General features: G+C 42.0%; 1 protein-coding gene across 2 annotated transcripts in view; it reads left to right on the top strand.

The window, feature by feature from the left end:
• The window catches only part of znrf3 (zinc and ring finger 3), a 242337-nt gene extending 229679 nt beyond the window's left edge, over nucleotides 1–12658 (top strand). For both annotated transcript variants that reach the window (XM_072247501.1, XM_072247500.1), the window contains exon 9: nucleotides 11499–12658. In XM_072247501.1, the coding sequence (XP_072103602.1) occupies nucleotides 11499–11551 (53 nt within the window). In that variant the 3' untranslated portion in view covers nucleotides 11552–12658. The remainder of the gene's footprint in view (nucleotides 1–11498) is intronic.
• Nucleotides 12659–13982: the final 1324 nt, after the last annotated feature.

The following is a 13982-nucleotide window of genomic DNA, read 5'->3' as shown; positions in this document are numbered from 1 at the left end:
GCCGGTAGGGCATTTTGGAAGAATTCCTTCAACATAAAAGTCAAAGTAAAGTTAATATCAAAGTACATATATGACGCTGTATTCTACCCTGAGATTTATTTTCTTGCAGGCATTTATAGGGGAAAACAAAGAAATACAATAGCGTTTATAAAAACTATAAACAACGCTGTCAAATAACCATTGTGCAAAAGGCACAGTGCAAAATTACAGTAAATAAAAAATAATACTGAGAACATGAGTTGTAGAGTCCTTGACAATGAGTCTGTGGATTGTGGAATCAGTTCAGAGTTGAGGTGGGTGAAGCTGTCCACGCTGGTTTTCAGAGCCGGATGATACAGGTGAGAAGAGAGAATGATTTGGATGATGGGGAGCCATTGGTGACAGTGCTCTTTGCAAATGTGCTCCATGGGGGAGGGGGTGGGCTTTGCCTGTGATCGACTGGACTGTATTACAGCAGCGGCTGAAGAAGTTAACAGAAGCTCGAACGAGGATTTAACTGAGAATATGTGATAATCTCTAAAGGCACCAGCACCTGTTCATTTTTCAAAGTCTTTACATACTGGTGCGCTGAAAGCCTACAGTGAACTGTATCTTCAAATTTACTGCTGTTTAGATACAGTATTTGCAGATCTTTGGTATAAGGCAGGTCTAAGTACACTTTCAAAGCAACCAGTGGTACAGTTAAAGCTCGATGAAATTGGCAGCTTAGGAGAGCCGCATGACATTGACTGAAACACACTCATCGATAAAAGCTACTGGATTTTGTTGTTTGCACCAGTGCCACAACTCAAAACAAAACAATAAAAATTCTTAATGTAGCATCTCATTATGCATCTCCAATGATTTGTTCAGTTCATTGATACATTTATGTCTTTTCTTTGACATTTGGATAATATTTATCATCCAATTGACATTTTCCTGGGAGTGTTAATTAGAATTGTCAGAGATACAGCTTCTTGCATACTGTTTGCACAGAACAAGTCATTGCAAAGTGCAGATCAGGTTTCACCTTCTTCGGCTTTTACGTTCCTCCCACTTTAACCCTCCCTGCATCGACCTGATTTCTCCCTCTCAGCGGGATTCACCTATCACATACCAGCTCTTGCTGCACCACCTCCCTCTACCCTCTTGTCCCCGCTTTCTTTCAGTCCTGGTGAGGGGTTCCGACTTCCATTCCGTTCCGTAGACGCTGCCTGATCTGCAGAGTTCCTCCAGCAGAGAGAGAACCTTCCGGGGAGACAGGCTGACAGTTCTGCCTGACGGAGTCAGCTCTTTCCCCACCCTTCTCTTGTCCACCTTTCTGCTGCTTTCCTGCACTTCTGCATTGCCTCCAGTTTTGTTCACTTTGACTCTTGCGGTGCCCCTTTCTGGCCTCCACCCTCTGTTTTAGCAACCCGTTGAAGAAGCTTAATGATTCTGAAACAATGCGTGCACACGGTGTGCACCAAGGATCAGCTTTATTCACCCTGTACATTGGCATTATTAGGAATTTGCTGTGGTGTGTTGCCATGCAACAAAAACAACATTCAACAATTGTAAAAAGATTAAGTATTATTAAAAAGAAAACTTAGTGTTAAAATGCAGATATGGAATAAAATGTGCATAAATACATCAATACCAGCATGTATTTACAATGTGGTTTAAAGTGCTTACAGTGCTTTGCAGTGACGGAGTTATTAGATAGAGGGGGTGGGGTAACTGGAATGGTCGATCAGATTAACTGCCTTGGGAAGAAACTTTTAAGATGGCATTAAACAGTTTGTTTTAATAGCCCTACAGCGCTTTCCAGAATGGAGCTCTTGGAAAAGGCTGTTTGCAGGGTGGGTAGTGTTCACAGTGATTCGAAGAAGGGCCTGCTTCTCTCTCCTGGAAATATGAGGCTGCCACACTAGATAAGAGCCCATAGTGTTACAGGAAGGATACTAGCATGGATAGAAGATTGGCTGACTGGCAGGAGGCGAAGAGTAGCAATAAATGGAGCCTTTTCTGTTTAACTGCTGATTACTAGTGGTGTTCTGCAGGGTTCACTGTTGGGATGCTTTTTACATTATATGTCAATGATTTGGATGGCGGAATTGATGGCTTTGTGGACAAGTTTGCGGATGATACAAAGGTAGGTGAGGGACAGGTAGTGCTGAGGAAGCAGTAAGTTTGCAGAAGGATTTGGACAGATTAGGAGGAGGGCAAAGAAGTGGCAGATGGAATACAGTGGAGGGAGAAGTATGGTCTTGCAATTTGGTAGAAAGAATAAAGGCAAAGATTATTTTCTAAATGGGGAAAAAAAATTCAGAAGTGGATTTGGGAGTCCTAGTGCAGAATTACCTAAAGGTTAACTTTCAGGTTGAGTCAGTGGTAAGGAAGGCAAATGCAATGAGGACTCATTCATTTCAAGAGGACTTGAATGTAAAAGGAAGGAGGTAATGCTGAGGCTCTATACAGTGATCCCCAACCACCGGGCCGCAAAGATGTGCTACCGGTCTGCGAGGAAACGATATGATTTGGAAATATGAAACGATACGAGTCAGCTGCACCTTTCCTCATTCCCTGTCACGCACTGTTGAACTTGAACACACCCCCCCCCCGCCCCCGTCAGCCGGTCCGCAAGAATATTGTCAATATTAAACCGGTCCGCGGTGCAAAAAAGGTTGAAGGCATTGGTCAGAGTACACTGGAAATATTGTGATCAGCTCTGCGTCTCTTATCTAAGAAAGGATGAGCTGGCCAGACAGGGTCCAGAGGAAGTTTATGAGAACAAATCGTTTCTGCTGACCTGACTGTTCACTGTATTTTTTGTGCAGACAGCACATGCCCAAAGACAAGTCTCCAAACGTGCCTCTGGGCATGGGATGTTCCATCCAACCTCTTCACACCACTCCAGACACTTGTGTAGGCATCCCCTATTCACCTGCCTCTGTGTGTGTACCTGCACACCCCACTTGCTGGCACCTGTGCCACATGTTTACGTGATTTGAATAGTGGACTGTTACAGGTACTACAGCATTCCAACCATTCCTGAGAGAGGTCTAGCATCTTCCTTTCAGCAATGTGCCTATATGGTTCAAAAAGTTGTTTATTATAACTGTAGCAGATAAAGTTATAATAAAGTTTATCATAAATTGCTGCCAGATCATCCTACAACCATTCAAGCTTTCGGATGTTATCTCTGTAACTTGCTCATCTCAAGATTTTGTTATATAACATTGGAGCATCACATATGTGTCCTGGCCAACATTTGTCAGATTAACTTCAGGAAATCAGATTACAGTAAATGATGATTTATCTTGCTGCAGAAAAGGAGGCCACCTGGCCAATTTAGAAATGTCAGCTCTCTGTTGAACAGTATAATCAATCAATCTCTATATTGCTGCAAGTCTCTTTCACTCAGATGCCTATCAAATTTTTGTTTGAAATTATTAATCATTTCTGCCTCCACCATCCTCATGGGTGGTGGATTCAAGATCATTAACACTTGTTGCATGGATAAGATCTTCCTCATATCCCCCACTATTAATCACCCCAAGTCCCCTACTATCAGGTAATAATAATTTTCCTTTGTCTACCTTGCTTGACAATATGATGGAGAAGAGTCAACCTGGGTAATCTGTTTAGAATTCTGGGAGGATGTATCTGACAGAGTTGATGAAGGAGAACTAGTTCCTGCTTGTTTTGGATTTTCAGGGGCTTTCAGTAATGGCCTGCACAAGAGGCTGGTTGAACAATGTTACAATTCATGGAACTGAGGTAATGCACTACCATGGAATGAAAGCCGGTTAACAGAGGGGAAATAAATCGATAAAAAGCAGGTCTTTCCCTGGTTGCTGGACTGGGATTAGATGGGAGCTGCAGAGATCTACCTTCCAACTCCAACTATTTACAATCTATAGCAACAATATCCCTGAGCAGAGTAAATGCAACATTGCTAAGTATGCTGGTGAGACAACCGAGAATGTGAGTGATGATGAGAATATAAAGAGGCTTCAAATAGATATAGGCAAAGTAAACAAGCAAACAAAAGCACGACTGGCAGAGAATAATGTGGAAAATGTGAGGTTATATACTGTGATGGAACAAATAAATGGTGGTTTTAAATAGTAAGATACTAGGAGATATGGATACTCAAAGGGATTTTAATGCCCTTTTAAAGAAGTTAAAGAAAGCTAACTTACAGGTGCAGCAGGCAGTTGTGAAGCCAAATGATATGCTGGGCTTTACTGCAAGAGTATTTGAGTGTTAGAAGAAGGGTAACTACTATTAAGTCTAGGTAGAGTTTTGGTCTCTTTCCCTAAGAACGAATATGCAGTTACTGAGTTCATTCAAACGGATACTGTAGGATCAAGGGATATGGGGAAAAGCAGGAGAGCAATGTTGACCATGGTTTTCTGAAAGCACAGAACAGTCTTGAGAAGTGGAATGGCCCACTTCTGTTCCTATAATATAAATAAAGGCATCCGTTAGTCTTGCGAGACCATGGATCTGCGCCTGGAAAGTCTTCACTCTCCAGGGCGCAGGCCTGAGCAAGGTTGTATGGAAGACTGGCAGTTGCCCTTGCTGCAAGTCTTCCTTCTCCACGACACCGATGTTGTCCAAGGGAAGGGCATTAGGACCCATACAGCTTGGCGCCAGTGTCGTCGCAGAGCACTGTGTGGTTAAGTGCCTTGCTCAAGGACACAACACGCTGCCTTGGCTGGGGCTCAAACTCACGACCTTCAGATCGCTAGTCGAACGCCTTAACCACTTGGCCATGTGCCCACACTTCTGTTCCTAGATCTATGTTAAACTTATTGTAAGCATTTATACCTCTATAAAATCTTCCTAAACCTCTCTTGCTCCAAGAAAAGCAACCCAAACTCCTCAATCTCCATCTTGAAGATAAAATCCCTAATCCCTCGGATCATTTGCATCCTTCCTAAAGTGTGGTGGCCAGAGCAGTACAGAGCCCCCACCCCACCTTCTTACTCTGACTTATCATCGTTTTTTCCATTCCTGATGAAGGGACTTGGCCCAAAACGTTGACTGTTTATTCCTTTCCATAGTTGCTGCCCGGCCTGTTGAGTTTTTCCAGCATCTTGTGTGTGTTGCAGGACATAATTCTCTAGTTGAACCTTATCGAACTTATCCTTCTTTTATACTGAGTACTAACATTTATGAAATATAAGGTGCATTTCTAGGTCCTCTTCCAGTGTGTCCTACCACCTTCACAAATGCACACCAGCTTCTGAGCAACCGTGCCACCTCCTTCACCAGCATTCTCTGTGACTCCATCAAAATGTTCAATTAGTTAAAAGTAACCCTTGCTTTACAAATCTATGCTGGTTATCCTTAATTAGTTAAAACCTCTGCAAATGACTGTTCAGTTTTTGCGCAAATAAAGGTTCTAAAATCTTACCCACCACTGACGTTAGTCCAACAGTTACTTGGAACGTCCTTGCATCCTTTCTTCTTGACACTACCACAAAAGTACATTACCTTGAACTTCTTGGCCTCCTGCAGTTGATTGGCAACATTCTTGCTTTTTGCCCTCACAAAAAAGAGAGGAGGAGAAATTTCTTTAGCAAGCAGGTGGGGAGTCTCTGGAATTCATTACCACAGACAGAAGTGGAGGCCAAGTCATTGGGGATATTTAAAGCAGAGGTTGATAGGTTCTTGATTTGTAAGGGCAGCAAAGGTGATGGGAAAAGGCAGGAGAGTGGAGTTGAGAGGGATAATAAATCAGCCAAGATGGAATGGCAAAGCAGACTTGATGGGTTAAATGGCCAACTTCTGCTCCTATATCTTATGATCTCACCCTAAGTTTGATTTTCCTGGTAAATTTTGAAGTTTTAATTTCGTACAATTTACCATGACCTGTTTTATATCTGTGTTTTAACTTATAGCCTTAATCTCATTTGATAATCAACCTTCTATACAGCAGCTTGTCAAACACTTCATAAACTCCACCCGGATTGTATCCCATTCATTAATTTTTCTCTTGTTGCTCTACCAGACAGTTCAGTTAGGTTAGTTATAATCTACGCATGCTCTCATTAACTGGGTCTTGCTAAACCTAGCAACAAGGAATGTCTTTGTATTTCTTCTTGAACATGTAAATTGAGTTTTCCACTTTCCCATCTGGGAAATATCGGAAGGTTATGGCAAACCCTTCGGTTCTTTTCACAGCAACCTTAACTGAAAGCTTTCTGGATTCTGGATCAGCGACTTATCCACGATAAACATAGCAAAACCATCCAGTCTGTCAGTTTCCATTGTCCATCCCCTGTTCCCTCTCTGCTTCTGGTGATATTTTGCTGGCATGCTCCCCTCCCCCCACTGTAAGGAGTTTGTACATTCTCCCTGTTACCATGTAGGTTTCTGCTGGGTGCTCAGATTTCCTATGACTAGGGTTAGGGTTATTGACTTGTGGGCAAGCGATGTTGGCGCGGGACGTGTGGCAAATCTTGCAGGTTGCCCCCAGTACAATCCTTGGATTGTGATGCAGAACAGCACATTTTACTGTATGTTTCGATGTACATGTGACAAATAAAGCTAACCTTTAAATCTGTAATATACTCTTGGCTTTCCAAGTTCAAGTCATCTGGCTACATATATACAACCAAATGAAACAACATTCCTCTGGACCACGGTACGCCCACAGTACATATACCACATGCAGCACCTAAAACAAAATATTACCACAATGAGTTAATAAAATATAATTCAAAATCCACGTGAAGTCACAACATAGGTAAACAGTAATCGGTCAATTTTTGGTTGTCCTAGTGACGAGACCTTGGTGCTGGCAGAGTATTCATTATTAGTCTCACAGTATGAGGGAAGAAGCTATTACCCAGTCTGGCAGACTTGGTCCTGATTCTCCTGTGCCTCCTTCCTGATGGTAGTGGATCAAAGAGATCCTGGGATGTGTCATAGAGATCGACAAAAATGCTTTGGGCCCTTTGTGTACAACTCTGTTGGTAGATGTCACAAATGGGGATAAGGGAGACCCCAATGATCCTCCCGGCGGTTTTCACTGTCTTCTGTAGGGTCTTGCGGTCCAATGCCTTGCAGCTTCCATACCACACAGTGATGCAGCCAGACTGGTCACTCAATGTTGCTCCTGTAGAATGGGGGCGGGGAGCCTTGCACACCTCAGAAAGTGTAGACACTGCTGGGCCTTCTTGATTAATGAGGAGGCATTGTAGGTCCCAGTTAGGTCATCTATTCTGTGCTCACCAAGGAACCTGGTGTTTCCCTGCACTGTATCATTGGATTTTGACAATGTGACTGGTCCACATTGCAAGAAGTTACAATTCCGTCACAACTGTGAAGCATTTTGAGATGTGATGGATTGTTGAAGAGGGTCTTAAGATTTTTTTTAACTGTAAATACTCTGTCCTGTGATTACAAACCAGCCAGGACAGTTAAAGTTTCCTTGATGTTACTGCAGTCATTTTAAAGATCATGTTATATTAACTACAGTATTCCACGTTTAGTTCTTTATCATCTTCGTGACTGATTATTGCCCGCAGCTCAACCATTCCAGTTGAATGAAGTATTGCACTGCATATCAGCTGGAAGTCTGTGACCTTCTGAAGGCATTCAAATGCAAGTGGCATGAGCACCCCCACCCTAAGATCAAATTGCCACTTTACTGTTGGAATTACTTGCGGTTTGGCCCCCAGCACATTGTTAGGTTGTGTTGGTTGTTAATGCAAGTGATGCGTTTCATTATGTATTTCAGTGAGCAGTCAGTGGGCACTTTATCGGGTCCATCTCTATTAGAACTAGGGGACAGGGCCTCGATTCGGGGGAGTAACTGCTTTTCCCAAAGAGTGATGAATCTGTGGAAGTCTCTGCCCAATGAAGCAGTGGAGGCTACCTCAGTAAATATATTTAAGACAAGGCTGGATAGATTTTTGGATAGTCGGGGAATTAAGGGTTATGGGGGAAAGACAGGTAGATGGAGATGAGTCCATGGTCAGATCAGCCACCATCTTATTGGATGGTAGAGCAGGCTCGACGGGCCAGATGGCCTACTGCTGGTCCTATTTCTTATGTTGCTATCTGCTGTACAAGCTGACAGGAAGGTGACAGTAACTCAAGGAACCAAGCTTTACAGCAATGGTGTGCAGAAGAGCATCTCTTAATGAACAACATGTCACAAACACAAGGAAGTCTGTGGATACTGGAAATCCAGAGCAACGCATACAAAATGCCGGAGGAACCCAGCAGGCCAGGCAGCATCTATGGAAATGAATAGACGGTCAGCGTTTCGGGCTGAGACCCATCTTCAGGACTGAGAAGGAAGGGGGGAGATGCCAGAATAAAAAGGTGGGGGGGAGGGTGGAGGGGAAGGAGGCTAGCTGGAAGGTGACAGAGGAAGCCAGATGGGTGAGGAAGGTCAAGGGCTGGAGAAGAAGGAATCTGATAGGAGAGGAGAAAGGGAAGGAGGAGGGGATCCAGGAGGAATTGATAGATGAGAAGAGGTAAAATGTCAGAGTGGGGTAGGGGTGGATTTGTTTACCGGAAGGAGAAATCTTGAACATTAAAGCGGATGGGCTACAACAGCAGAAGACCAAGAGCCTACTCGGAGCTACCTAATAAAGTGGCCACTGAGGGTATGTTTTGATGTGCACGTGATAAGTGAATCTGAAACATCGTGAACTTTTGCAATACTAGCTTTGTGTGGCACAAATGCACATTTGTGAAGCATTAGTTTTTAGAGTACAGTGCACTTTTGAAGATTGGAGTCTAATTGGGAACAGAGCTACAACTGCCCTTGAGCGGTCTGAAAAGATAAAAACGGTCAAACTTAAGTATGCATTTTTAAAATTTAAATCCAGAAAAAATGTGAAGATGAAGGAAGCTGACAGAGCAGCAGTTCAGTAATGTGATGTAGTTTACTTTAAATAAGCAACATGAGAATCGTGCTGATCCACATCAATCTTATTGTGTGGAACCAGTCAGTCTTTTTCAATTAAATTTGTTGATTCTCCAATTATATTTCTCCTTTCCTCCCTGAACGTGCTGACTACGCTGGCATATTGTGAATGACTAATTGATGCAAATGGAAAATAAGAAGATGTATTGAAGATGAGAGGGGATAGGTTCAAGGGAGATGTGAGGGGTCAGTTTTTTACTCGGAGGGTTGGATGTCTGGAATGTGCTGCCTAGTATGGTGAAGATGCAAATATATTAGAGGCTTTCAAGAGAAGTTTAGATAGGTACATTAATATGAGAAAGATGGAGGGTATGGGCATTGTGTAGATAGGAGGGATTAGTTTTGGTGGGTATTGGATTTATTTTTTAGCTGGTTTGGCACAAACATGCTGTACTGTTCCATGCTCTGTGTTCATAATATGCTGAAAATACTCAGCAGGCCCTGCAGCATCTACGGAGAGAGAAATTGGGCTGGTGTTTAGATTGCAGACCCTTCATCAAATCTGGAACGAAAGGTGAGGAAGCATGTGTGTTATAAGTTGCAGGGATGGAGTGACTGACTGTCCATGACGGGTTGGGGACCAAGTGACACAATGCTTTGGAGCTCTCTGGTTATTTGAACAAGGAAGGATATTAAAGAGCTGGGAGAGAAAGACTGGAACCCCAAATAAAATACCCTGGATTGCAAGTGATTTATGGAGGGTTATTTGTGTTACGGGGTGGGGTGGTGGAAAGTGATAAGGTAAAAGGACATGCTTTGCACCTCCTGCAGTTTCCTTCAGAAAAGATTGGACCACACTAACATTATTTGTGACGTGTACATTGAAACATACAGTGAAATGCATCATTTTGCGCAAACAAGCAATGCAGTTCGAGGGTTGCGCTGGGGCAGACCACAAGTGCTGTCGCACTTCCAGCACCCTCAATTCTTCAACCGTAACTGTACATCTTTGGAATCTGGGCGGAAGCCGGGGAGAAGAGACAGCGGTAGGAATCAATCCCTAATCCGCGATCGCTGATGCTGTAAAAGAGATTGCTAACCTCTACGCTACCGTGGTAGAAAGGGAAGAGTGAACCAGTGAGTCACAAGGGGGACAGTCCCTTTGGAAGGATGAAAGAAGAGCTGAAAATTTCTGCATCTTTAAAGAGAGGCAATAAAAATGTAGTCAATAGTGGAATCTCATTGAAGGTAGTGAAAAGTACAGAGGATGAGCCATCGACTGATAGGATATTGTGAGTGTGGAAACTCTGTAACAAAGGGTGAGTCTAGCAGGTCATTACTACTGGGTTTGAGGACTACTTGGAGGGAGGAGTCACAGCTAGGTTGAATCTACTATATGTCACCGTCCATTTCTCAGCTAGAGATATTGAACAGCAACCAGAAGTGAAAGTTGTGGAGGTCCTAATTCCCCACTTTCACTCAGGGAGTTGAGTAGGACAGAATTTTTTTTCTTTTATTTTTTTTGGTCGTTTGCGTATACATTCATTTTGAGATGATGTTGTCGCTCAAGTGCTCCGTACTTGAGAGATATGGATTCCCTGGACCATTCCAAGGAGTGATTCTGAAAAAAGGTGGGAAGGAATTAACTCATTGGGAAGGTACCCAGTGGTATTCTCTCCCCAGCGGGGCTACAAAGACTCAACCATTGAGTATGTTCAAGAGAAAGACAGATAGATGTTTTGTGGTTATTGAATTGAGGGGGTGTGAAGGGTTGAATGAGCTACACTTGCATCTACTTTTCATGGATTTTATTGAACAGTTCAGCCATCAAGTGAGATGGATCGTATACACAGGAGTGAAACGATATGGATAAAATGATTGTCAAAATAATATAAGTCAAAGCTTTCACACACAGTGATTGTCCTGACCTAGAATTCACCTCATGGAAGAACATTGTAATCAAATTAAATCATCTCCTTCACATGGAACATAGATACTTGAGACAGAAAGGGATTGCTGTGTTGTGGGGAAAGAGCCAAGGTATATATTGGACAGGATTTGTCTCGTAAAGAGCTAGCACAGACTTGCTGGGCCAAATGGCCTCCTTTTGTATTTCACATTGAAATGCAGATCAAACCCAGGTCTGCCAGCTGGCTACATTTCTCACCTCGCTCATTTGACACAAATAGGATGTTCTGCATTCTGGAAAGATGAGAGGACTGAGGGGTCAGTCCCTGGAGGGCAGGAATTTATAATCAACTCATTAAGCAGAAAATGCAAATAAACAAAGTTTCCATCTGACAAAAGGCCTGCCCTTGGCAAGTCTGAGAAGCCATTCCTAGATGTGGGTTCATTGTATTCCCAATTGTAACCGTGGTGATGCTACTGATAAGCCCATAGTTTAAATTTGATGGTTGGGAATTGCTGCATTGGCAGATTATTTGTTGTGCAGAGAATCTGACCACTTCTTCCTCAGCCCTTGTTAAAAGTATACCAAATAATAAGTCACAGTTCACTTTACTGTTAGCAGGATGGTTGTTTGATAAAGAAAAACACCTATAGGTTGGAACTTTAAAAACTTACTTTTTTAGTGAGAGTTCATTCCTCTTTGGTAACCATGTTCTATTTCTTCTTTCTGTAGGGTCCGGACCATCCCTGCTAGAGAAAGAGTTTGTCACTGAACAGAACATCTGATATTTTTTAATATATATATAAAAAAAGTATATATATATATATGTGTGTGTGTAAATAAGTACGGAGATACGGGAAGCAATCAATAAAACTCCAAACCCAGTCCTTAACCGACTGTTTTAGCTTTGACAAAACACACAGAAGTGATAATATGGAGAAAGACACCAAATCCGATGCATCTTCCCACGACTGAGTTCGTGCTGCTTGTCTTGTGAGATCAAGATCTGCTGTTATTTAAAACCCTGCTGCCCTTCGTGGCAAGGCAACAAAACTACTGTTGTCGAGGAACATCAGGAATAAACTTTGATCCGTTGTCCAAGGGACTTTTGAGCCTTCTACATGCTCAGGGTTACGGTTGCCTTAGTAAGTCAGCAATATGAAATGTAAGAAGAGCAAAGAGAGAAAGAGTGGGGGAGAAATGAGGCTGCCGAAGGGAAAATTGGAGGGAGGGAAAACAAGTTGGGATGGGGAGGGAAGCGACAGCCATTTTCATGGCTGTTACTGAATGTTTTTCACTGTGCTGTATCAAGAGAACCCAGATTAGCTATAACAAGCACTCATGGAAGCCAAGGAGCAAGCTGAGTGGCACAGCAATGGTTGAGTTAATGTTTAGTGCACCCATATTGAAAGGCACCACAGTAGAGTTTTATGTACACAATAATGCCTTTACTGCCTGACCAATCCATGCAAAGTAACAATTTTGTTGGGTACTTAAGGCACTATTTTATATTTGTAGCACTTAAAAAGATTTGTCTGAAATTTCTTGTAAAGAATTATAAAATGGTCAAGAGTTCCCTCCGTCATTACCGGTTTTTTTTTCTAACGTGTTAAAAAGGCTAGAAATTGTCTGTGTATATTCTGTATATGTATAGCGGCACATTTCATTTATGGAAATATGTTCTCAGAATATTTATTTACTAATATATTTATCTTAAGCCATGTCTTATGTGGAGAGTGTATGACATAATGAAATAATCATTGGAAAATCACTAACATGGGACCTTGTAAATACATGATAATTGCACACAAAGATTAAATATTCTCTGACCAAAAAACTGATTTTAAATTTTAGTACTATACAGTTTTGTAACAAAAAAAATGTACAAATGTCTGTGAAAAATACAGTTTTATCAAGTAAATCTTTACTGACGCTTTCTTGTGGCTCGACATCAAATCTTAATGTGTTTTTGATACTTGTTGCTAATTTCTGTATGCTTGAGTCAAAATGATAGTCAAAATCTTCTGTGCATTTTTGTTGCTAAATGTTCCGTGTGGTTAGTTATCAGCCATTGCTACAGCTGGTAGCACTCGTTTTGAGTCCTAGATAATGACAGTGTTGATCAGCTCTGAGGTGTGCGTAAAATCCAGGCAGAATCTCAGGTTGTAAAAGATGCCCCGTAAAAACAAGTCTTTTCCTGGAAATTTATTGCTACAAATCTTTAAAAAAGTGGGTTTGTGCTCCTGAAGACTAGCTTCACATGTAGCAGGGTGATTGTGTGCACATTACATATCTAGTCACCTTACAAGAAATGAATCTTCTTATTTTCAGGCAAGATCTCCATTCTCCAAAGCAGTTTTTACCGAGGTAAAATTCCCCCAAGAGGTATCAAGAGTGATGTCTGTAAGTGAAAAATTTGTTTGCATTGAGAGTTTCAACTTTGCTGAACTAAAAAAACAGATTGATACTTGATCTTACAGCAACCAGCTATTACAGATGCTATTTTTCCTGAAGATGTAATATTTAAAGGACCAGCGCTCAAAAACTGTACACTTTGTTTCCACTGAGATCTTTGACCTCCTGTGGCCTCAAATACAACATTAGTCTGGGTTGCTTTTTCCATAGAAGGCAACTCAAATCAAGCCACCATCACTATGTTATTTGAAGTATGTGATTGTACTGGAGAAGCTATGGAGATTCATGAGGATATTGTCAGAACTGTATGATTTTAGAGTGAAGAAAGATTGATAGGTTGAGATTATTTTTATTGGATAGTTCAGGAGCATTTCGGGCTGTTCCTACTGATCTCCTCCACATCTCACAGTTTGTTGCTGATTCCCATATTGGGTCATTAGCTGAATTCAATCCAACAAGCACGAGCAATTGCCGATATTTTGAATATTGCAGGCACGCCCAGTGCTGCAAAATTACCTTCTTGACCTTGCTGAAACCTCCTTGGTTCATGCCAAGGGATCATGGCTGTAGATCTGAAGACTTTCTATGATCCTTCTCTACTTGTAGGTACCATTCATCAATAACCCGTATGACTCTTTGATCTCTATGCTTAGAAGCATTCTCCCACCTCCCTCTCATCATTAATTTTTCCTTTCATCCTGTAGGAAAACCTCCCTGTAACTTGAAATGTGTTGCCTGAACCATGAGATGTCGCTTTAAGAGCTGGCTGTATTGATAAGACCTGGTGAACCATATGCCCAA

This window comes from Mobula birostris, chromosome 31 (assembly GCF_030028105.1).
Source record: "Mobula birostris isolate sMobBir1 chromosome 31, sMobBir1.hap1, whole genome shotgun sequence".
NCBI classification, from domain to species: Eukaryota; Metazoa; Chordata; class Chondrichthyes; order Myliobatiformes; family Myliobatidae; genus Mobula; species Mobula birostris.
Note: the sequence above shows the minus strand (reverse complement) of the source record. Positions and strands in the feature narration are given on the sequence as shown.